At 44.6% G+C, this 25,004-nt stretch overlaps 1 protein-coding gene across 1 annotated transcript in view; it reads right to left on the reverse strand.

Moving 5' to 3' along the window:
- LOC310798224 (HMG box-containing protein 1-like) overlaps positions 1 to 24,348 on the reverse strand; it is a 48,030-nt gene extending 23,682 nt beyond the window's left edge. Inside the window, exons 1-5 of the mRNA XM_083660704.1 lie at positions 24,217 to 24,348; positions 16,054 to 16,164; positions 11,942 to 12,042; positions 11,733 to 11,851; positions 6,755 to 6,878 (exon numbers count right to left, since the gene is read on the reverse strand). Coding sequence (XP_083516830.1) covers positions 6,755 to 6,878; positions 11,733 to 11,851; positions 11,942 to 12,042; positions 16,054 to 16,164; positions 24,217 to 24,310 — 549 coding nt within the window. The 5' untranslated portion in view covers positions 24,311 to 24,348. The remainder of the gene's footprint in view (positions 1 to 6,754; positions 6,879 to 11,732; positions 11,852 to 11,941; positions 12,043 to 16,053; positions 16,165 to 24,216) is intronic.
- Between the last annotated feature and the right edge of the window lie 656 nt (positions 24,349 to 25,004).

Below are 25,004 nucleotides of genomic sequence, written 5' to 3' on the forward strand. Positions count from 1 at the left end.
CCCGTTTTAGCGCCGAAGGCTTGTGGGAGAATAGGGCCCCTTGTGTGTGGGACAAGAGTAGTGAATCTGTATGCAGGTATGAGCGCGTGTGTGCGCAGGACAAAAACATATACAAACAGATGATATCATTTACCACTCAAATCAAAATTCTAAAACTTTAAGTTAATTAGATACCTAGTAAAAATGCGTCAATCAATAAATAATAAGATAGAGACCAGCTCATATACTAAAAAGAGGAACCTACCTAGGGATTTAAAAACCCCGCCTATTCAGGTGACATTAGAAAAGGAAAATAAAAGGTTTAAGAAAGGAAAAAAATAAAAAGGAAAGTAAAAGGTTTAAGACCACATTTGTGAGCCCACCAGCCATTTTTTCAGGGCAAGCTTAAAAGAGAACCTGGAGTTAAGTGTCTTAATACTCTCAGGGAGTTTGTTCCATAAAATAGCTGCTGAGTAGGAGAAGGTGCATTTACCCTTTAGGGTTTTAAATTTGGGGGGAACAATGTTGGAGGTGCTTCCTCTTGTGGAGTAGCCATGTACCTCACTGACTTTACAAAAGTAGTCAGTGAGGTAACGAGGAGCCTCCCGTTTAATAATCCTAAAAACCATGCATAATTTAATTTGGGAAACCCTCTCCTCCACTCTGAGCCACCTGAGGCTATGGAAGTGGGAGGGGAGGAGATGGACTCTGGGATGAAGCTTCAGAATAACCCGAATTAATTTATTCTGGGAGGTCTGAAGCCTGTTTTTGAGTTTGGTGGTGATTCCCGTGAACCAAGAGGAGCAAGCATAGTCAAAGTGACATTGAATCAGAGCATTTGCCAAGGTTTCAAGGGCGCTCTTGTCAATGAAAGAAGAAATTCTGGCTAGGAATTTGGTTCTTTGACTAACTTTGGAAATCACTTTTGCGGCCATGCTTTCTCCTGAAAGTTTGTTATCTAAAATGCAGCCAAGGTATGTAATCTCCTCCTTGGTGTTAACAACTACGTCAACAACCATGATTTTAAACTCGGGGGACCTTTTTAAATTAAAATTTGACCCAAATAAAATGGCCTCCGTTTTCCCCAGATGAAGTGATAATTTGTTATCTGAGAGCCACTCACTAACACTGTGAAGCTCGCTGCTCAATTTCCTTTCGATCTCCCCCTTGTCCTTGTGCGAGAACAAGAGGGCGGAGTCGTCCGCGAAAAAGAACAGGTTGCAATCACAGGCCGATTGCATATCGTTAATATAAATTAAAAAGAATAAAGGCTCTAAAATACTTCCTTGGGGGACCCCACACGTCAGGGGGAGGGGACATGACATCGTTCCATTTACGTCCACCACCTGCTCCCTACCCTCCAGGTAGGACCTAACCCAGTTGAGGGAAGTGCTGCTGAAGCCCAGAGCCCCGAGCTTACACAGAAGAATATCATGGTTAACGGTGTCAAATGCCTTTTGTAGGTCCAGCATGACCATACCACAGCATTTGCCAGCGTCAACTTCCTTTCTGATGTGGTCGGTTAGAAATAGCAAACAGGTGTCAGTTGAATGAGATTTTCTAAAACCTGACTGAAATTTAAACAGGAGCTCCCGAGATGCAAGATAACTGTCTATTTGTTCAAAAATGACTCTTTCCATTAGCTTGGAGATGGAGGAGAGGATTGAGACTGGGCGATAGTTTCCTGGTTCCAGTTTACTTCCTTTTTTATGAAGGGGGATTACCCTGGCTTGTTTGAAATCATGGGGGACATGACCTTCTTTAATAGACAGATTGATTATATGAGTAATATATGGTGAAATCAAATCAGCTGCATCTCGGATGAACCTGCTCGGGATGTTGTCAATACCTGTAGCTTTGGACGGCTTGAGGGCCCTGAGCTTCAACAGCACCACCTCCTCTGACACCTCCTGAAACTGGAAGTCGCCCGGCCGAACTCCTAAGTTAGAGTAAAAACTGTCAATGTGGTCTTTACCATAACGTCCAGAGTGGGAGGGTAATTTACTAACCAAGGTGCTCGCAATGGTCATAAAGAAACGATTGAAGATGCCAGCGACAAGGGATTTATCAGATGTTAAGGTGCCTTCCGAGTTTAAGTTCACGTTAAGAGATCTAGTTTTAAGTTTATTATTATAGCCCAATTGATTTAAGGATTTCCAGAGCTTTTTGGGATCATCCTTATTCTCTGCAATGACCTCATTATAGTACTCTGATTTTGCCTTTTTGATTAGCCTATTTACTTCATTTCGGTGTTTTTTAAATAGGCCGAAGGAGGCTTCATCTTTTGTAATCTTAAATTTCTGCAGGCTGTTATTTCTAACCTTAATGGCTTCTATGATATCTGCATTTATCCAGGGTTCAGTTCTAGTTTTAAACCTGACCGATTTGACCGGGGCCAGCCGGTTAATGACCCCTAAAAATGTAATCTTAAACAGGCACCATGCATCCTCTGCCGCTGACATATTGAGCACCTGTGACAAGTCCGATTTTCCAAGCTCGTGTTCTAAGGACTCCTTATTGTAGTTCCTCGTGGATCTAATTTTGACCGTATGGTGGCAGTTTATTACTGGTCTCTGAGTTTTGCGTGTACAATAAATGAGTGAATGATCACTTATGCCATAATCGATTACACCACTGTTGGAAATATTGGACTTGTCAGAAGTAAGCACAAGATCAATAATGGTATTTGACGTGGGGGATACTCTAGTAAACTGGGAAATTAATTGATGTAGACTAAAAAGTTTACAAAACGCCTTAAGGGCTTTGAAGCTAGAGGAGTCATGTTTGAGCATATCTGTGTTCAAATCTCCAATCAGAATTGTTTCGCGTTTACCGTGGTCAATAGCGTTGGAAAATGACTCCTCCAGATACTCGTAAAAGGCTGACTGGGAAGGTGGGCGGTATAAAATCCCGACTAGAAGGGGCTTGGTTTTAGGCATTAAAATGTCCAGCCAAACCGCCTCTAAATGGGCACATTCTAGATCAGACCTCACATTAAAGCAAATGTCCGATCGAATGTACCCGCACACCCCCCCCCCCTCTCCTGTTTCTGTCTTTCCTTATAATAGTATAATTTTGAATTTCGATCTCTGAATCGTTTATGGAGCTATCCAGCCACGTTTCAGAGAACGAAATAATATGGGCCTTGTTGCTCGCAAAGAGGAGCCTAATTTCATCAATTTTGTTTACAAGGCTCCTAACATTAAGGTGTATAATATGCAACCCCCTGGCCGACCACAGCCTGTCCAAAGACATGGACAAACTGTCAGCTTGGGGTGGGGGGATTTGGGGAGAGGGATGGGTTGGGCTCTCCATCTGAGCTACTGGGCCAGGATTAACATTGATGTTACCAGATACTAAAAGGAGTAATAGAATTGCTGATCGGGTTAAGGCATTTTTAATACCGTTTTTTGGACGTTTAACCTTAGCTTTACATGTTTCAACAGTCATAGGGTCATGCAGGATAAAAGATTTTAACACCAGTAAGACAGGAGGAAAAACGGATCTTATGTGATCTACTATGAGTAAATTAAACAGACCACCCGTAGTAAAGTTAGAGTTACCTTGACTGACAGTGTCCGTTTTATCGCTAGGCAAATGCGCAGGGACATACAGATCATTTGAATGCATATCGGGTGGGGAAGTCATGGAGATAAAAGTTAAAATAAAATAAATCATGTTGAGTTTGGCCATTGCTAGACCAAGGTAACTGTCCGGGAAGCGATGCTGGAGATGAGGTGCACAATCCCGGTTAAGTCCTGGGGTTTATGGGCTGTAGCTGAGAAGCGTCGCTAGCTGTTAGCCTCTTACCAGGGATGTACCAACGATACCCACGATGGCTAGCTTTAGCCTCCGATGAAGGCCAGCGGCTGCTCCGCTAGCTGCCACCAGCGCGATAGGCCCCGCTTGTTGACGACGGGCAGGAGTGGGCACGTCCACCACGGATCCTGGGCTGAGGAGCGTCGTTAGCTTGGCCTCTTACCAGGGATGTACCAACGAAGAGAAGCTAGCTGGTAGTAGTTAGCTGCTCCGCTAGCTGCCACCAGCGCGATAGGCCCCGCTCCGTTGGTGCCGGGTAGGAGTGGCACGTCCACCACGGATCCTGGGTTGAATGCTAACCCCACCGTGGTAGTAGATGTTGACGAGTGTCGTTAGCTTGGCCTCTTACCAGGGATGTACCAACGAAGTGAAGCTAGCTGGTAGTAGTTAGCTGCTCCGCCAGCTGCCACCAGCGCGATAGGCCCCGCTCTGTTGGTGCCGGGTAGGAGTGGCACGTCCACCACGGATCCTGGGTTGAATGCTAACCCCACCGTGGTAGTAGATGTTGACGAGTCGACGTAGCTCACGGGCTATCCTAGCCCAGCTAGCTTTGGTGTCGGGCCTTGCCTCGCCAACGTCGTGGTAGTCCTCAACGGATCCTGGGCTAAAAGGCAATGATCCACGATGCATGCGCAACTGCAGTGGCGTAACCCTGTGAAGTCCACTCCAAATTGGTCTATTGCCAAATGAGTTCCCACAATGCTGATTAAGCCTATCCCCGCCAGTCTTCACTCCCGGTTTCCTGGAAAATCTCCCATTCAAATTGGCAAATAAGGACCGCCTCACCTATCTTGTGAGGCTGTCATGCATAGAAGATCAACGTGCGTAATTACGCAGCGTACTGAGAGACACGCTGAGTGATGCCGCTCAATTTGAAGTTGAATTTCATTCCACCAGCACAGTTTATTTATCAGCTATTTTTTATTAATTTCTATTCATGTATATACATTGAATCCGACCGATTATAGTCCGTCATTTTCCCCTTGGCGCACATAAAGACACTTCTGTCACTGTCTGCTTGATGGCGAGAGGGACTTCAGCTGTAGGCTACTCGTGAACCAGACATCGAATTTTCAACATAGTTAACCTTTGCAGTAGGCCTATAGGTTACTCCAGTGATACTCAACTTGCGGCCCGGGGGCCAGATGCAATAAAGTTTGACTGAGGTCCAGCTAAATTGTCAAATACTGCTGTCTGCTCGCCACCCAGCCACTTATGTACTGAACTAACTTAACCTAGCTAACTATCTGTGTGTGCACAAAATTGTCAGACTAAACTCCGGCTGACACCCCAAAAATCTACAATCCGCTACAGAAAAAAATAATATTAATGTTTGTTTATTATCTGGCCTCTGGGCCTCCTATCATTTCACAAAAGTGGCCCCTGGGCAAAGCAAGTTGAGTATACCTGGGTTACTGGCTATTACTAGGAGACAAGGCAGTTAAGTTGAGCTGCGTAGTATTATAGTATAGTATATAGGGGTGTCACAATATATCGTCCCACGAAATTTCGCGATAGTAAAACGTCACGATATGTATCGTTGAGATGAAATCTCATATCGTGAAAAAAAAAAAAAAAAAAAAAAATCTTTTTCAAAAATAGACAAAGAAACGTCTTTGTTTGTTGAAGTTCAATGTGTGGAAAGTAGATCAGTTGAACAAGTCTCTGAAGAGACACATGAGAAGTTATACAGGAGAGAAACCATTCAATTGAGTTTCTGGCGAAACTGTTTACTTGACAGGAAAAACTGAAGATGCATAAACAATAGACTAAGAAAAGTCTTGTTGTTTGAGTTTGAAGAAAAACTGAAGATGCATAATGAGAATTTATACTGCTGAGAAACCTTTTAGTTCAAAGTAAATCTAAGTGACGGTGTAACTCATTCTATTTCAAGATAAGCCTTATCTCCAATCTCATGTTTTTTCTAGTTGTTATTGTAATAACAATTTCCCACAACAGCATGTTTTGTATTTGTGCATTTCAAATAAAATACTACTTTTCCAGTCATATATTGTCATTATTCAAGTTTAAAAAAATATTGTTAAAATCGTATCGTATCGTATCGTTATCGTGAACCCAGTATCGTGATACGTATCGTATCGTGAACTGAGTGTATCGTGACACCCCTAATAGTATAGTATAGTATAGTATTATAGGCCGACAGTATGCCCCGTGTCTCTCTCTCTCTCTCTCTCTCTCTCTCGACGAGGGAAGTGGAGAGGGCTATTGCGGCACTATTAAACGTAGCCTAATGGTTGGAAAAGATCAGCATTTGCTTTTTATTTTCTCCTACCTTTTCTCCTACCTAAAGTAATCTACACAGCTACTAACACCACAGACCTGTATAGTCGGGAATTATGTAGCCTAATAAAACCATGACAAACGAATTCTCATTTTTAAATCAGGGTGTCATGGTTTTTTCTGCAATGTAGGCTATAGTTGAAAATCAACGTGGCATTCTGAGGAGGGAAGAGTGTGTGCGTGCGCGCGCGAGGTGTTGGGGAGAGAGAGTGACATCCATGCCTGTGTAATGTATCCAAGCGAGGATTTCCTGCACTGCGCTGGAACACCTATTTTGGCACAGGCAATGCCCAAACCTCTGTTTATGCTCGGAACATAGCGACGGTATCTTCGCCAGAGCGCAAAATGACACTTGCAGATGATAGGCTATGAGGCGCACGGACATGCCTGGGCCACGCCTACACCTGTGTCTGCGCTTAGATTCCAGCACAGAACTGGATGGTGGAGGCAGACGATAGCTTAAGACGCAGGGAAGATAGCATAAGAGGTGCGCAAACGGCAGCGCAAACGATAGTGCCGTACGACGATAGGGCCCTAAGTGTTTTTAATGCCCCTAGATGAGCCCATGAAATAAGATGGGGGTTGAGGTAAGAAGAGTCAGGACTGACTGTGGATGTAAATACAGAGACGATGGGTGATGGTGAAAGGGTCATACCCTGCTGTGCCTGCGCTGCCGGCCGCGGCCTCTGGGGCGTGACGGGGCACTGCTGCTGCACACAGGAGGACGAGCGTAGGAGTGCAGGTTACTGCTGGTGCCCAAGATGTGGAGCGGAGACAAGCTGAAAGCACACAACACTAGAGATGAAGGTACAGTAACAGTAACAGATTATTAATAGGTATTAGGTACAGTAACAGTAACAGATTATTAATAGGTATTAGGTACAGTAACAGTAACAGATTATTAATAGGTATTAGGTACAGTAACAGTAACACATTATTAAAAGGTATTAGGTACAGTAACAGATTATTAATAGGTATTAGGTACAGTAACAGTAACACATTATTAACACGTTCACTGCCAATGACGAGATATCTCGTCAAGCAGAAACCAACGGTTGACTGCCAATGACGAGATATCTCGTCCCAAAATTTTTTTTTTTTTTTTTGACGGTGGGACGTGGATCAACGCCCCCCACGTCTCCTATAAAAATATTGGAGCCACCGAACGTGTACAACCCATTCCACCGACCCACTAAGTGGCGACAGTGCTCTCCAGACTAGAAAAAGCCGAGCCAAAACTGCAGGGGAACGCGCGAGGAAACCATTATCATACTGTAAAATGGATTGGCGAAAACGCTTTCGCTTTCGCGCATTATCGCGCTGGGAGCTGGCGGTGGGGGATTGCAAATTTGCATAATAGATTATGCGTGCAACACACTTTGAAACACTGGCAGAAAGCCCACAATCGCACGCAGCTTCATTGCAGCTGAGCTCACAACCGAAACGACTCATGCAGACTCGCCCAAAGAGCAGCCGCCAGCAGCCAGGCAGCACAGACAGGCAGAGCCTCGCTTGTGACAAACGCTGCAAAGCCACCAGAGACACACCCACGGAGGGAGGAGTTTGAAGGAGAGGGGGGTTTCCTGCTGCTATGGAGGAAATTACTGTTCAAAACTATTGTTTAGATGTCTGACGTCTTACGCCAAAAATAAATGGTTAAAGTGACTGTTCTATCGAATTTCACAAAAAACCATTTATCTCAGAATAAATTTTCAGACGCTGAAACCATGCTGTATTCTACTGCTAATGCCTACATAACTACTAACTCTACAAACTAACTCTTTTAGACAGAGAAAGCACACATTCTATTAGTTCTTTTGAGATCATTTGTGTTCACAAAATCTTAGCAGAAAAGAATCCTCGGCTCTTGAAAGATGAGCCAGAATCCTCAAAAAAAAAACTTGGCAGAACCTACCTACAGTATTGAAAAAACGGCTGGCAGTGAATGTGTTAATAGGTATTAGGTACAGTAACAGTAACATATTATTAATAGGTATTAGGTACAGTAACAGTAACACATTATTAATAGGTATTAGGTACAGTAACAGTAACACATTATTAATAGGTATTATTAGGTACAGTAACAGATTATTAATAGGTATTAGGTACAGTAACAGATTATTAATAGGTATTAGGTACAGTGACAGTAACAGATTATTAATAGGTATGAGGTACAGTAACACATTATTAATAGGTATTAGGAACAGTAACAGATTATTAATAGGTATTAGGTACAGTGACAGTAACAGATTATTAATAGGTATTAGGTACAGTAACAGATTATTAATAGGTATTAGGTACAGTGAAAGTAACAGATTATTAATAGGTATGAGGTACAGTAACACATTATTAATAGGTATTAGGAACAGTAACAGATTATTAATAGGTATTAGGAACAGTAACAGTAACACATTATTAATAGGTATGAGGTACAGTAACAGTAACACATTATTAATAGGTATTAGGTACAGTAACAGTTACAGATTATTAATAGGTATTAGGTACAGTAACAGATTATTAATAGGTATTAGGAACAGTAACAGTAACACATTATTAATAGGTATGAGGTACAGTAACAGTAACACATTATTAATAGGTATTAGGTACAGTAACAGTTACAGATTATTAATAGGTATTAGGTACAGTAACAGTTACAGATTATTAATAGGTATGAGGTACAGTAACAGTAACAGTAACATATTATTAATAGGTATGAGGTACAGTAACAGTAACACATTATTAATAGGTATTAGGTACAGTAACAGTAACAGATTATTAATAGGTATTAGGTACAGTAACAGATTATTAATAGGTATTAGGTACAGTGACAGTAACAGATTATTAATAGGTATTAGGTACAGTAACAGATTATTAATAGGTATTAGGTACAGTGAAAGTAACAGATTATTAATAGGTATGAGGTACAGTAACACATTATTAATAGGTATTAGGAACAGTAACAGATTATTAATAGGTATTAGGTACAGTAACATATTATTAATAGGTATGAGGTACAGTAACAGTAACATTAACACATTATTTGGATAGTCTGGCTATAGAGAGTCTACAGAGTATTTATAACATTTTAACAGCTTGAATTGTTGAATGTCAACTAATAAGCTGCATGTTGAAATGTTACAAATACTCTGCACACTCTCTATAGGCAGACTATCCAAATAAAAAGTTACCATGAAGAATGTTTTATCATCAAGTGGTAGCACTTTATACAGCAGGTACTTCCAGCCGAGCAATTTGATTGGACAAGAGGCATTCCTGACGTGTTAGAGAGGTGTGGCAGGAGGAACTTGGTGTTGAGTTATCTGAAGTCATATGGGACAGGAGTCTATCTGTGGTCCAACTCTGCTCAATTAACAACAGACACCAGCTCATTCAATTTAAAGTTGTTCACCGTCTTCATTATTCTAAACATAAGTTGCACAGGATCTACCCTTCTGTCTCACCATTATGTGATAGGTGTCAGGTGTCAGAGGGCACACTGTCCCATGCTTTTTGGTTTTGCCCTTTTCTATCCGGATTCTGGGCCAAAGTATTTGACAGGTACTCTAACGCTTCTGGCATACTCTTTGCGCCCAGCCAAGCGCATAGGGCGCGCGGCGATTATGACGTCATCGCGCGGGGCGTGTCGGGGGGCGAGGCCTGAGCGCAGCGCGGCGCGTCCATGGAGATTTTTCTATCAGCGCGTCGGGTTTTGCTGCCTGTGCCTGTGAGATCTCTGTGGTAGGCTATCAGCGGATATCTGCTGTGATTGAGTCCTCACCGTCGTAAAGTCGCCTTCAAAGCATGATGTTCGATTATAACGAACTAGTTGTGTGGCTTAGCCTTCCCAAATGTTGAGGGTCGTTTTTTAGAATTTAATATATAGAATTGGGAACGTTACATTCAATTTCATTCAGACTGCCTGGCACTGATCGCCGCCATTTCTGGAGCACTCACTATGTTCTGTTTTGGCCCGCGCAGAGTGCGCGCGCCCTCCGTGGAGCCCCGCCTCCAGCGCGTGCGTGAAGAGTATGCCAGAAGCTTAAGGCCTATCAAATAACCCTTCAACCGGAGGCGGAACTCGCCATCTTCGGCTGCTCAGAATCCTCACTGCTCCTCCCTACAGTCTGTGACACTGGGGACGACTGTCGCCAAGAGACTCAATCTGAAGGAGTGGAAGTCTCCCTCTCCTCCTTCCTTTCAGTTGTGGCTGATGGACATGGTCTCATGGAGAGACTCGGGTTCCTGAGGACCAACCCACTTGGGAAGTTTTCCACTATTTGGGACCCATTTCTGGCCTACTTTGACGTAGTCAGGCCCAGCTGACCTCTCATGGATCTCTCATAAGCACATGAGGACATTACGCTGCTGGTAGCTAAGTCGTTACTTTGACAATGTAGTCTGTTTTTCCTTTTTCCTGTGTATGAGCCTGTTTTTGTTTGTATGTTTATGTTCTGTTTTCATGTTCTGAAAAATAAAATAAAATATATACGGTATATATATATATATATATATATATATATATATATATATATATATATATAAAAAAGAGGCATTCCTGACATGATCATATTTAGTATGACATCACAAGATGCATCATTGCATGTACATCACTCAATTTCACAGCTGTTGTAACGTAATGTTAGGTTGTGTTCACAGTGTTTTCTGTGCGTAGTTGCGACAGCAATATGGATACATTTGACCTTAATTATGTGAGCTGAAATCCTCTGTGCTAACCTAATAGTTAGCTTAGCTAGCTTGCAGTCTTAAAAAAGTGTAATTAATCTGTTGCTTTGCAGCCCTTGTAGTGCAATCCTGAGGGAACGGTTTTTGTTGCCGGAGACAAATGACAGACAAAAATCAACTGTTGTCTCAAATTACTTAAAAAATACCATTATTACTCGACGAATAGCTTTTACAACTGTTGCATAAAAGCAATAGAGAGGCAAAGTGACCGCCGACTTCCTGCTTCAGTACTGTACCAGAGATTTTCATCCGTATAACATTTCACTCAGACCAAAACGCAAACAAAAAAGCGGATTTAAAGAAAATATATGTTTTCTAAAGATTTGGTCCAAGTGAAATGTTCTATGGTCTCTCCCGATTCTAAATATAGTTGAACCGTTTAGTTTGACGAAGTAAAACTATTTTTATACGCATTTTATGAAATGTCTATGGGAAAATAAATGGCGGATGAAAATCTCTGGTACAGTGCTGAAGCAGGAAGTAGGCGGTCACTTTGCCTCTCTATATCACACTTGTGATGTAGTGGATATCGTCATGTGATTATCTTCTGCGACTGAACCATGTTCTATGTGACTACTGCTGGTGGGATTTTCCTTAGCAGGCCAGAGGGAAGTTTGTGTGTGTGTGTATTGTGTATGTGTGTGCGTATGTGTGTGCGCGTGTGTGTGTGTGTGTGTGTGTGTGTGCGTGTGCGTGCGCTGCGCGTGTGTGTGCGTGTGTGTGTGTGTGTGTGTGAATTGTGTATGTGTGTGCGAATGTGTGTGTGTACGTATGTGTGTTTGTATTGTGTGTGTGTGCGTGTGTGTGTGTGTGCGTGCGTGTGTGTGTGTGTGTGTGTGTGTGCGTGCATGCGTGTGTGTGTGTGTGTGCGTGCATGCGTGTGTGTGTACCTGTTGTGCAGAGCTCCTGGCTGCAGCAGCGGGCTCTGTGGTCCGGTGGCGATGTGAGCCAGCTGTGTGAGCCAGTGTGTGTCGGGAGGCTGTGTGTGCGTGTGCGAGCGCGTTATGTGTGTGTGCGAGCGCGTTATGTGTGTGTGTGAGCGCGTTATCTGCGCGTGCATGTGCGTGTGTCGCTCCTGGTGCGACACGCCCAGCTCCACCCGGTAGGCCTGCTCCACCACCTCCTGGTGCGACACGCCCAGCTCCACCCGGTAGGCCTGCTCCACCACCTCCTGCACCTCCTGCAGCTCCGGCAGGTCGTCTGGAGGAGAAAACAAACATCACAAATGTTGTGTTTCCACAACAAAACTCACACTTAAGAGCATGACGACAGCGTAGGGATATGCACCATGATATCGGCACGTCATCGATATCGGCTTTCAAATTAAATATCGGCATCGGCTCAGAACGGACATTTCTGCCGATAAAATGACGCTAACGCTAGTCGGACTCAACAGAAGTAAGCTGGAGGTATAAGCGCTGCCACTGGCCATGGCTTCCGGTATCGGTGTGTTTAAAGTCCCAGTTGCTACGGGAAACGACAAAAACACCCTCCGAGCTAGACTCTCCCCAGACTCAAACATTACGTTGAATCGCTGCGCTCCGCATACTACATAAGTGAGTCTGTGCCACTTCACAGCCACTGCTGGTTTTGCAGGCGGGTTGAAATTGAATGAGTGACAGGTCGTAGCACCGATGAGAGAGCGGTTCGAAAAATGGGCTGCGCCTCCCGTGTTGTCTGATCGCAAAGTCGTTACTGATTGGAGAGGACTGAAGCCATCACTGGCATATGACTGGCCAAGTGAACGGTTCCCTCCCATAACCAGCCCTCTGAGGGGAAGTGTCCCAGACCCAGAGAGAGATCTGCAGCATGCAGTAACGTAGTGTATCAGACCCAGAGAGAGATCTGCAGCATGCAGTAACATAGTGTATCAGACCCAGAGAGAGATCTGCAGCATGCAGTAACATAGTGTATCAGACCCAGAGAGAGATCTGCAGCATGCAGTAACATAGTGTATCAGACCCAGAGAGAGATCTGCAGCATGCAGTAACATAGTGTATCAGACCCAGAGAGAGATCTGCAGCATGCAGTAACATAGTGTATCAGACCCAGAGAGATCTGCAGCATGCAGTAACGTAGTGTATCAGACCCAGAGAGAGCTCTGCAGCATGCAGTAACGTAGTGTATCAGACCCAGAGAGAGATCTGCAGCCTGCAGTAACGTAGTGTATCAGACCCAGAGAGAGATCTGCAGCATGCAGTAACGTAGTGTATCAGACCCAGAGAGAGATCTGCAGCATGCAGTAACATAGTGTATCAGACCCAGAGAGAGATCTGCAGCATGCAGTAACGTAGTGTATCAGACCCAGAGAGAGCTCTGCAGCATGCAGTAACGTAGTGTATCAGACCCAGAGAGAGATCTACAGCATGCAGTAACGTAGTGTATCAGACCCAGAGAGAGATCTACAGCATGCAGTAACGTAGTGTATCAGACCCAGAGAGAGATCTGCAGCATGCAGTAACGTAGTGTATCAGACCCAGAGAGAGATCTGCAGCATGCAGTAACATAGTGTATCAGACCCAGAGAGAGCTCTGCAGCATGCAGTAACGTAGTGTATCAGACCCAGAGAGAGATCTGCACCATTCAGTAACATAGTGTATCAGCGTAAGAACTCTCATGGGTCTGGCGTTGAGACTACCTCCGAGCTAACAACCTACGTACATGCTGAAAATGGCTAGTTTAACATACTCGGCATAGTTTTACGGTTTCATGTGTCGTTTTCTTTTGTGGGGATTTAGACACTATTTTGCAAGAGCACCGTCGCCGCATGCTGGGCGCTTAGAGCCGCCCAAGACGCTTGTGATTGGTTTAAAGCAGAGGTGTCTAAAGTGGGAGGCGGGCCTCCAAACAGTTTCAGGGGAGGCTCAATGAATGGAAGTGAAAAAATATGACATTAGTTATCAAAAGGAGATCACATAGAATAGCCTAAATGTGTGTGACTTGGTTAAACAGATACAGTAGTGGCATCCGGGTAGTGTAGCGCCTGCCTACCAACACGAGGGTCGCAGGTTCGCGCCCCCGTGTTACCTCCGGCTTGGTCGGGCGTCCATACAGGCACGATTGGCTGCCTGTCTGTAATGATTGGCTGTGTCTGTAATTCCCCCAAACAGGGAATTTGACAGTCTTTCTCAGAGTCAGAACCTAATAAATGCATTCAGACAGAGCTTGTTTGATGCATTTGGTGTAGTCTGAAGTATGTCAAACAGGCTGAGGCTCTTGGCTCAGTTGTGTCTATACCCCCAAGCTTTGTCTGAGGCTGAGTTTCAGTCGTCCGGTAATTGCCGGACTTTGTCCGGTAAAATTCATCAAAGTCCGAAAAATTAAAATCCAGGTCTGGTAAATAATCCCCTCTCAGCACAATTTGAGTTGTATTAAAATCGGTTCAAGTTGCATTTCCACACAGCCTCCTCCTGTTGAATAGCCTAAATGAATATCTTTATGTGTAGGTTAGGGCCTGTGTCCACCTAGCGTCTTTTCCTCAGGTCCAGCGTCTTTTTTCAGTTGTTTCCAATGGGGGGAGAGCGTATGCGAGCGCACACGGACGTGTAGAGAAAGTGCGCAGCGCCCAGCGTATATTTTCTGCGTTTTTGTGCGCCCGACTCCCAGCGCTCCCAGCGCTTCCAGCTGAAAATATTTTAACTTTTCAGAAAGACGCTGGTGTCGGCTGCTCCTTTTCTGGTAACTAATCATATGGAAAAACTATCGCAACAGAGACAGAACGGCTCAATTGTGGGAGCAGATCGGCTAGACACTTAATATTTCTGGTGAGTGTTGTGCTTACTGCTTTTAGTAGCGTAGCCTACCTGTGTTGTTAGCTTGCTAGCTGTCAGCTATCAAGCTGAACTAACGTTACTTGCAGACTGCTTCCTTGTATATTGTGCACTGGGATCAGTGTTCCCCAGCGCACTCCCAACGTTTAACGTCGGAAAAAGACGCTAGGTGGACACAGGCCCTTATAGTGTAGGCTGTATGTTGTGCGATGAACGAAACAACGAAACGCCTAATTCACAATTGCACACGCTCAATACAACATGTGCCTGCCGTCATCATGCTGCTGAGTGCTGAGTGCTGATGACTGCATATCTAACATTACATGCAGGGAGAGTCTGGAGAGAAAGAGAGATGAGACGCGAATCAACTTAAAAAGCTATTTTCTGAAAGCAAGCAGGTCTAACGTTACAATATTGTCAATGACGACGCAATAGCGTTAATTGAAAGCTGATTTACACGCGGTGTTTTCCGCGAACGAACAATAGGCTATAAATATTTGAATATTTGCTTAACGAAAAGGTAAGCCTACATTATTGTTAACGCTGGTTAGCCTATACCTGTAGCCTTGATCTGAGAACTGAAAAGCCCTTGCCAGTGTTTTGAGTGTTTTGAGACTCAGCATGCAAGGTAGCGTGTATCAAAGTCGACACTGTGCACGGCACGGAGAAATGAATTAACCCTGAAGCTTGCATTTTGAGTTGTTCCGTTTGATTGGCCGGTCATAGAAACATGGTTGCAGGGACTTTACAGCAATATGGAGATTATAGACTATAAGCTGCTATCAATTGTTTTTAAGCTCCATAGAGACAGTCGGCATGTGTGGGAACGCCCACAAAATGTTAAAGGGCTGGCGCGCGAGTGGGGTAAAACCGCCGATATATCTCATGGGCTGACTCACCAAAAGACGGTGCTGCGGCCCTAAACTACAGGTTTGGGGGTTCTAGAGCAGAACACAAGACGTCTGTTCAGATGTGCGTTTACTGCGGTGGTTAAATCCCCGATCGTGTCTGCCTGGGCTGGACTATCAGCTAAATTCTAACTTTGCTGAATGGATAGAATGGGGGTTTTTACCCCACCCTGACCCCGCCCCCAGCCAGGCTGAGCCAGCTAACCCAGCGTCTATTGTGGGCGTTCCTAGAGCCTGTATGGGCGTTCCCAGACATGCTGACTGTCTCTATAAACACAGATCTAATATGTGTCCAGTATTTATTCCAATTGTCCGGCAAACTGAAATCATGCCGGACACGTTGTCCGACACCGTTCTTGTCTAACGGAAACGCTGGTCTGAGGGGAGGCCCACAGTCTCTGACTTTAAAAGTCCTGGTTTAAAGAAATCAATTTTTTTTTACTCAAAACGATTAATCAATTATCAAAATAGTTGTGGATTAATTTTCTGTCAATCGACTAATCGATGAATCATTCTAAAGTCTTCTAAAGTACCGTATTCCATGTGCGTGTCACTGGAGGGGGCGCCGGGCGAGTAGGGGAGGGGCTCCTCACAGTGCGGCAGCTCGTCCTGTGATTGGTCTCTGTCGGCGTCCGTCATCGCGCCTGGGAGGCACAACGCACCAACAGGAAGTCATCAGCTTTTACAAAGTTTGTCACCGACGAAAACGGCTTTTTACCGAGTCACATTTCAGTCGTGACATATTGATTCATTTGTCCATTGATCAATGATTTAAACGCGGCCTGTGATTACATTATAGTGGATGAAAACACGACCACTTGATTTGTTGACTGTATTCTTTTCACAGAGACCTCACACACACACACACGCACACGCACACGCACACCCACACGCACACACACACACACACACTACTACACACTTTCTTCAATCAGCTGAATTCACTTGGATGCATCTGATTTGCTCTTTTGGACTTTTTTTGGTCTTCATTAACACACAGGCTTCTGTGATTTCCAAAACGTCATCTTTACTACCTTACTGCAGTAAGGGGCCGTGCACATAGAACGTGTGTATTTGATCTACAGTATCTCTATGCTGCAGTAAGGGGCCGTGCACATAGAACGTGTGTATATGATCTACAGTATCTCTATGCTGCAGTAAGGGGCCGTGCACATAGAATGTGTGTATTTGATCTACAGTATCTCTCTGCTGCAGTAAGGGGCCGTGCACATAGAATGTGTGTATTTGATCTACAGTATCTCTATGCTGCAGTAAGGGGCCGTGCACATAGAACGTGTGTATTTGATCTACAGTATCTCTATGCTGCAGTAAGGGGCCGTGCACATAGAACGTGTGTATTTGATCTACAGTATCTCTCTGCTGCAGTAAGGGGCCGTGCACATAGAATGTGTGTATTTGATCTACAGTATCTCTATGCTGCAGTAAGGGGCCGTGCACATAGAACGTGTGTATTTGATCTACAGTATCTCTCTGCTGCAGTAAGGGGCCGTGCACATAGAACGTGTGTATTTGATCTACAGTATCTCTATGCTGCAGTAAGGGGCCGTGCACATAGAACGTGTGTATTTGATCTACAGTATCTATATGCTGCAGTAAGGGGCCGTGCACATAGAACGTGTGTATTTGATCTACAGTATCTCTATGCTGCAGTAAGGGGCCGTGCACATAGAACGTGTGTATTTGATCTACAGTATCTATATGCTGCAGTAAGGGGCCGTGCACATAGAACATGTGTATTTGATCTACAGTATCTCTATGCTGCAGTAAGGGGCCGTGCACATAGAATGTGTGTATTTGATCTACAGTATCTCTCTGCTGCAGTAAGGGGCCGTGCACATAGAATGTGTGTATTTGATCTACAGTATCTCTATGCTGCAGTAAGGGGCCGTGCACATAGAACGTGTGTATTTGATCTACAGTATCTCTATGCTGCAGTAAGGGGCCGTGCACATAGAACGTGTGTATTTGATCTACAGTATCTCTCTGCTGCAGTAAGGGGCCGTGCACATAGAATGTGTGTATTTGATCTACAGTATCTCTATGCTGCAGTAAGGGGCCGTGCACATAGAACGTGTGTATTTGATCTACAGTATCTCTCTGCTGCAGTAAGGGGCCGTGCACATAGAACGTGTGTATTTGATCTACAGTATCTCTATGCTGCAGTAAGGGGCCGTGCACATAGAACGTGTGTATTTGATCTACAGTATCTATATGCTGCAGTAAGGGGCCGTGCACATAGAACGTGTGTATTTGATCTACAGTATCTCTATGCTGCAGTAAGGGGCCGTGCACATAGAACGTGTGTATTTGATCTACAGTATCTCTATGCTGCAGTAAGGGGCCGTGCACATAGAACGTGTGTATTTGATCTACAGTATCTCTATGCTGCATAAGGGGCCGTGCACATAGAACGTGTGTATTTGATCTACAGTATCTCTATGCTGCAGTAAGGGGCCGTGCACATAGAACGTGTGTATTTGATCTACAGTATCTCTATGCTGCAGTAAGGGGCCGTGCACATAGAACGTGTGTATTTGATCTACAGTATCTCTATGCTGCAGTAAGGGGCCGTGCACATAGAACGTGTGTATATGATCTACAGTATCTCTATGCTGCAGTAAGGGGCCGTGCACATAGAATGTGTGTATTTGATCTACAGTATCTCTCTGCTGCAGTAAGGGGCCGTGCACATAGAATGTGTGTATTTGATCTACAGTATCTCTATGCTACAGTAAGGGGCCGTGCACATAGAACGTGTGTATTTGATCTACAGTATATCTATGCTGCAGTAAGGGGCCGTGCACATAGAACGTGTGTATTTGATCTACAGTATCCCTATGCTGCAGTAAGGGGCCGTGCACATAGAATGTGTGTATTTGATCTACAGTATCTCTGCTGCAGTAAGGGGCCGTGCACATAGAACGTGTGTATTTGATCTACAGTATCTCTATGCTGCAGTAAGGGGCCGTGCACATAGAACGTGTGTATTTGATCTACAGTATCCCTATGCTGCAGTAAGGGGCCGTGCACATAGAATGTGTGTATTTGATCTACAGTATCTCTATGCTGCAGTAAGGGGCCGTGCACATAGAATGTGTGTATTTGATCTACAGTATCCCTATGCTGCAGTAAGGGGCCGTGCACATAGAACGTGTGTATTTGATCTACAGTATCTCTATGCTGCAGTAAGGGGCCGTGCACATAGAACGTGTGTATTTGATCTACAGTATCTCTATGCTGCAGTAAGGGGCCGTGCACATAGAACGTGTGTATTTGATCTACAGTATCTATATGCTGCAGTAAGGGGCCGTGCACATAGAACGTGTGTATTTGATCTACAGTATCTCTATGCTGCAGTAAGGGGCCGTGCACATAGAACGTGTGTATTTGATCTACAGTATCTCTATGCTGCAGTAAGGGGCCGTGCACATAGAACGTGTGTATTTGATCTACAGTATCTCTATGCTGCAGTAAGGGGCCGTGCACATAGAACGTGTGTATTTGATCTACAGTATCTCTATGCTGCAGTAAGGGGCCGTGCACATAGAACGTGTGTATATGATCTACAGTATCTCTATGCTGCAGTAAGGGGCCGTGCACATAGAACGTGTGTATTTGATCTACAGTATCTCTCTGCTGCAGTAAGGGGCCGTGCACATAGAACGTGTGTATTTGATCTACAGTATCTCTATGCTGCAGTAAGGGGCCGTGCACATAGAACGTGTGTATTTGATCTACAGTATCTATATGCTGCAGTAAGGGGCCGTGCACATAGAACGTGTGTATATGATCTACAGTATCTCTATGCTGCAGTAAGGGGCCGTGCACATAGAACGTGTGTATTTGATCTACAGTATCTCTCTGCTGCAGTAAGGGGCCGTGCACATAGAACGTGTGTATTTGATCTACAGTATCTCTATGCTGCAGTAAGGGGCCGTGCACATAGAACGTGTGTATTTGATCTACAGTATCTATATGCTGCAGTAAGGGGCCGTGCACATAGAACGTGTGTATATGATCTACAGTATCTCTATGCTGCAGTAAGGGGCCGTGCACATAGAACGTGTGTATTTGATCTACAGTATCTCTCTGCTGCAGTAAGGGGCCGTGCACATAGAACGTGTGTATTTGATCTACAGTATCTCTATGCTGCAGTAAGGGGCCGTGCACATAGAACGTGTGTATTTGATCTACAGTATCTCTATGCTGCAGTAAGGGGCCGTGCACATAGAACGTGTATTTGATCTACAGTATATCTATGCTGCAGTAAGGGGCCGTGCACATAGAACGTGTGTATTTGATCTACATTATCCCTATGCTGCAGTAAGGGGCCGTGCACATAGAACGTGTGTATTTGATCTACATTATCCCTATGCTGCAGTAAGGGGCCGTGCACATAGAACGTGTGTATTTGATCTACAGTATCTCTGCTGCAGTAAGGGGCCGTGCACATAGAACGTGTGTATTTGATCTACAGTATCTCTATGCTGCAGTAAGGGGCCGTGCACATAGAATGTGTGTATTTGATCTACAGTATCCCTATGCTGCAGTAAGGGGCCGTGCACATAGAACGTGTGTATATGATCTACAGTATCTCTATGCTGCAGTAAGGGGCCGTGCACATAGAACGTGTGTATTTGATCTACAGTATCTCTATGCTGCAGTAAGGGGCCGTGCACATAGAACGTGTGTATTTGATCTACATTATCTCTATGCTACAGTAAGGGGTCGTGCACCTAGAACGTGTGTATTTGATCTACAGTATCTCTCTGCTGCAGTAAGGGGCCGTGCACATAGAACGTGTGTATTTGATCTACAGTATCTCTATGCTGCAGTAAGGGGCCGTGCACATAGAACGTGTGTATTTGATCTACAGTATCTCTATGCTGCAGTAAGGGGCCGTGCACATAGAACGTGTGTATTTGATCTACAGTATCTCTATGCTGCAGTAAGGGGCCGTGCACATAGAACGTGTGTATTTGATCTACAGTATCTCTATGCTGCAGTAAGGGGCCGTGCACATAGAACGTGTGTATTTGATCTACAGTAAGGGGCCGTGCACATAGAACGTGTGTATTTGATCTACAGTATCTCTATGCTGCAGTAAGGGGCCGTGCACATAGAACGTGTGTATTTGATCTACAGTATCTCTATGCTGCAGTAAGGGGCCGTGCACATAGAACGTGTGTATTTGATCTACAGTATCTCTATGCTGCAGTAAGGGGCCGTGCACATAGAACGTGTGTATTTGATCTACAGTAAGGGGCCGTGCACATAGAACGTGTGTATTTGATCTACAGTATCTCTATGCTGCAGTAAGGGGCCGTGCACATAGAACGTGTGTATTTGATCTACAGTATCTCTATGCTGCAGTAAGGGGCCGTGCACATAGAGCGTGTGTATTTGAGCTGACAGCGCCTTTCTGAAATTCATTCTCTACTAAGGTAACTAAGCACGCTGCTCTTTCAAGGAGCGCACCTGGTGTTTAAGCTCTCTTGGCAGCTAGTGTTTTTTGGCGGAGCACTCTGAACGTCTCAAGCTGAAGAAAGTTCAACATTTGGAGGAAAAGCGCGCTGCTCGTCAAAGTCACTCCTCCTACCTCTTCTCCTCCCATGGGGATCTTCAACCTCCGCTGCTGCCATTATTGTCAATAATCTGGCTTTCATGTTTACAGTGCGGACAATCAACAACATCAAACAGAGGAAACCAGCTGGCTACCGTCCGTGTGATCGCTGTGTCCTGAACTGTACTGCACGCGACTGCAGGGGGAAACAAAACAAAGCACACACACACAAAATGCTCCGTGCGCAATGGAAGCGCTCTCGACATGATCTCCAAAGCGTTCTTATGTGAAATACACACGTCCTGTCTGCACGGCCGCTATGAGTGTTGTGTTGCAATAGACTAGTTTGTCTTAAATACTAGGGGCCATATCTTACGCCTGTAATCTATGTTATTGTGTTTCATTTATTTTGTACCGTTTTATGTCTAGTAATTATTAATGCACTTTAATTTGTTATTTTGATTATAATGTAGTTGTCGCTGCTACTGTTAATGGTATTATTTATTATTGGGTCGTAGTGTTTTATGTTAATGATTAATGTTGGTTCCGCCTGGTGTTCGTATCCCAGGGGTTCCTGTTGTCAACACATGTGAAAGCTGAGTTAGCCTGCTAGCCTGCTACTGCCCTTGCCGGTTGGCTATATGTGAAAATAAAAAGAAGTGAACCCAACAGTAACTGTAGCCCGATTCACTGAACCCACAGCCTGAAGAGAGGCTGGGAGCACACGTCCAAAACTTAGGGTTACACGCCCAAGGCCAAGGCCAAATCTTTGCTAGTTTCTAGCACTCAAATCTCACTTTTTTTCTTCTTTTAATGGTAAATGGTAAATGGACTGCATTTATATAGCGCTTTTATCCAAAGCGCTTTACAATGTGCCTACATTCACCCATTCACACACGGAGGGCGGCCAGCTGCCACGCAGGGTGCTGGCACAGCCATCAGGAGCAATTTGGGGTTCAGTGTCTTGCCCAAGGACACTTCGACATGCGGCCTGGAGGAGCCGGGGATCGAACCACCGACCTTCTGGTTGGTGCTCTACCTCCTGAGCCACAGCCGCCCCACTAATGACCACTGGGTGGCTGAAACATGTTCCTTTGATGAACTGACCCAGTGGTTCTGGCCTACAGGGCAGTACACCAGAAAGCTCCTCTGTACTTACAATCTATGGTCAGGCTCCAAACCTCTCACCGCTCCTTCCGCTCCTCCACCAGTGCAGGACGCCTACGCTACGTGGGCTCAAAAGTCACTCATCCCGATCGCGACTCTTCTCGTCCCTGGCACCACAATGGTGGAACGACCTCCTCCCTTAGGTCAGGACAGTCGAATCACTGCCCATCTTTCGGTAAAGACTAAAAACACATATTTTCAGGCTCCACCTGGGCCCTTCTTGAACTAGCCTCTTTCACTATTTCTTCAGAAGTTGTAGCTGTCACAGACTGTGTTGCATAGTTGATTTCTCTATTGTTGACAAAAATGTGTTATTGTAAGTCGCTTTGGATAAAAGCGTCTGCCAAATGACGTAATGTAAGTAAGGGTTAATGCACGACGAGGTGTCCATTATCACTTTTTAAGGGACGACGCGAGAAGCGTGAACCGGCCCGAGGCGCCAGCCGAGGACCGGTTGCTTCCGCGAAGTCAATCAAAATTTAGTTTTTATAATCTTGGAGAGATGATTTAAGAACCGCAGAGAAAATAGTCCCCTCGCTACACGTGTTCAGAGGGCAGTTTTGTTACAGTCTTGCCTGATACTGCGCAGCTCGCCCCCGCTCAGCTTGCAGAGGCACGTCACTTAATGGCTCAGAGCCGGCTTCTGTCAGAGGAGGGAAATCTCCGAAACAAAAATCAAAATTGTAAATAAGAGTTATTTTTGATAAACTGAGCACACAGGGGTGATTTAAATACTTACTTTGACCGACTCATTTTTTTTTCTCAACTTCCAAAAGTGGCATATTAACCCTTAATGGGGGTATAGAGCTCAAACTGCTCTCTTGATACCACTGTTGAAACTATGGCGCATTGATATGAATGGTGAACAGACCATTTGGCTGAACGACTTTATCAACTGTACATTACCACCTTTTAATGGACACTCTGCAGCCAATCAGAATCGAGTATTCACCCAGACCATGGTATAATGTAATCTAATGGTAATTAAAGGAGGAAAAAATTTGATTTTGAGTGCTAGAAACTAGCAAAGATTGGCCCTTGCACTTGCATGTAAGATATGGCATTAGAACTTTTCTGCTGCGTTGATGCAGGATGAATGTATGAGTGGAGACTCCTGCCATGTTCTGTGTCCTCTGATACCTGTGTGTTCAAACTGTGTCTGTGTCCTCTGATACCTGTGTGTTCAAACTGTGTCTCTGTCCTCTGATACCTGTGTGTTCAAACTGTGTCTGTGTCCTCTGATACCTGTGTGTTCAAACTGTGTCTGTGTCCTCTGATACCTGTGTGTTCAAACTGTGTCTGTGTCCTCTGATACCTGTGTGTTCAAACTGTGTCTGTGTCCTCTGATACCTGTGTGTTCAAACTGTGTCTGTGTCCTCTGATACCTGTGTGTTCAAACTGTGTCTCTGTCCTCTGATACCTGTGTGTTCAAACTGTGTCTGTGTCCTCTGATACCTGTGTGTTCAAACTGTGTCTGTGTCCTCTGATACCTGTGTGTTCAAACTGTGTCTGTGTCCTCTGATACCTGTGTGTTCAAACTGTGTCTGTGTCCTCTGATACCTGTGTGTTCAAACTGTGTCTGTGTCCTCTGATACCTGTGTGTTCAAACTGTGTCTCTGTCCTCTGATACCTGTGTGTTCAAACTGTGTCTGTGTCCTCTGATACCTGTGTGTTCAAACTGTGTCTGTGTCCTCTGATACCTGTGTGTTCAAACTGTGTCTGTGTCCTCTGATACCTGTGTGTTCAAACTGTGTCTGTGTCCTCTGATACCTGTGTGTTCAAACTGTGTCTGTGTCCTCTGATACCTGTGTGTTCAAACTGTGTCTGTGTCCTCTGATACCTGTGTGTTCAAACTGTGTCTCTGTCCTCTGATACCTGTGTGTTCAAACTGTGTCTCTGTCCTCTGATACCTGTGTGTTCAAACTGTGTCTGTGTCCTCTGATACCTGTGTGTTCAAACTGTGGCTCGGGAGCCAGAAGAGGGTCGTGGTGTTTGGGGTCACTGGGTCGCACGGCTGGGGTCACGACCTCCCACACCATGTTAGAGGCGTTCACAGGTGTCAACGCTCACTTCCTGCTGCTGACACACACACACACACACACACACACACACACACACACACACACACACACACACACACACACACACACACACACACACACACACACACACACACACACACACACACACACACACACACACACACACACACAGAGTTTCAGTGTACTGTATCTGTACTAGAGAGTCCGTTTTCATTATATCATTATGGAAGAAAGTACATCAGGTTGAGAGTTGTTTTAATACAAGTAATAAAAAATACACTTTATTTATATAGCACTTTTCTAAAACACAGTTTAATAATATATAACATCACAACACAAGCAAAAAATAAAGCAACAAAAAAATCACTACTTCACCCTGCTGTACAGACGTGAGGTGTGAAGATATTAATAATATAATATATAATATCAGCACAGAATATCAGCTGTTGGCGACTTCAATCAATAAAGACATTGGTAATGTATCAGCCTTCCAAGTCAAACTCTACTCTTTATGCACCTCTCTCTCTCTCTCTCTCTCTGACACACACACACACACACACACACACACACACACACACACACACACACACACACACACACACACACACACACACACACACACACACACACACACATTTAAATGATTTATTTATGTCCACATAGATACAGAGTACAAAGGACATAAACACTA

Source organism: Poromitra crassiceps (assembly GCF_964638095.1).
Source record: "Poromitra crassiceps genome assembly, chromosome: 2".
Lineage (NCBI taxonomy): Eukaryota > Metazoa > Chordata > Actinopteri > Beryciformes > Melamphaidae > Poromitra > Poromitra crassiceps.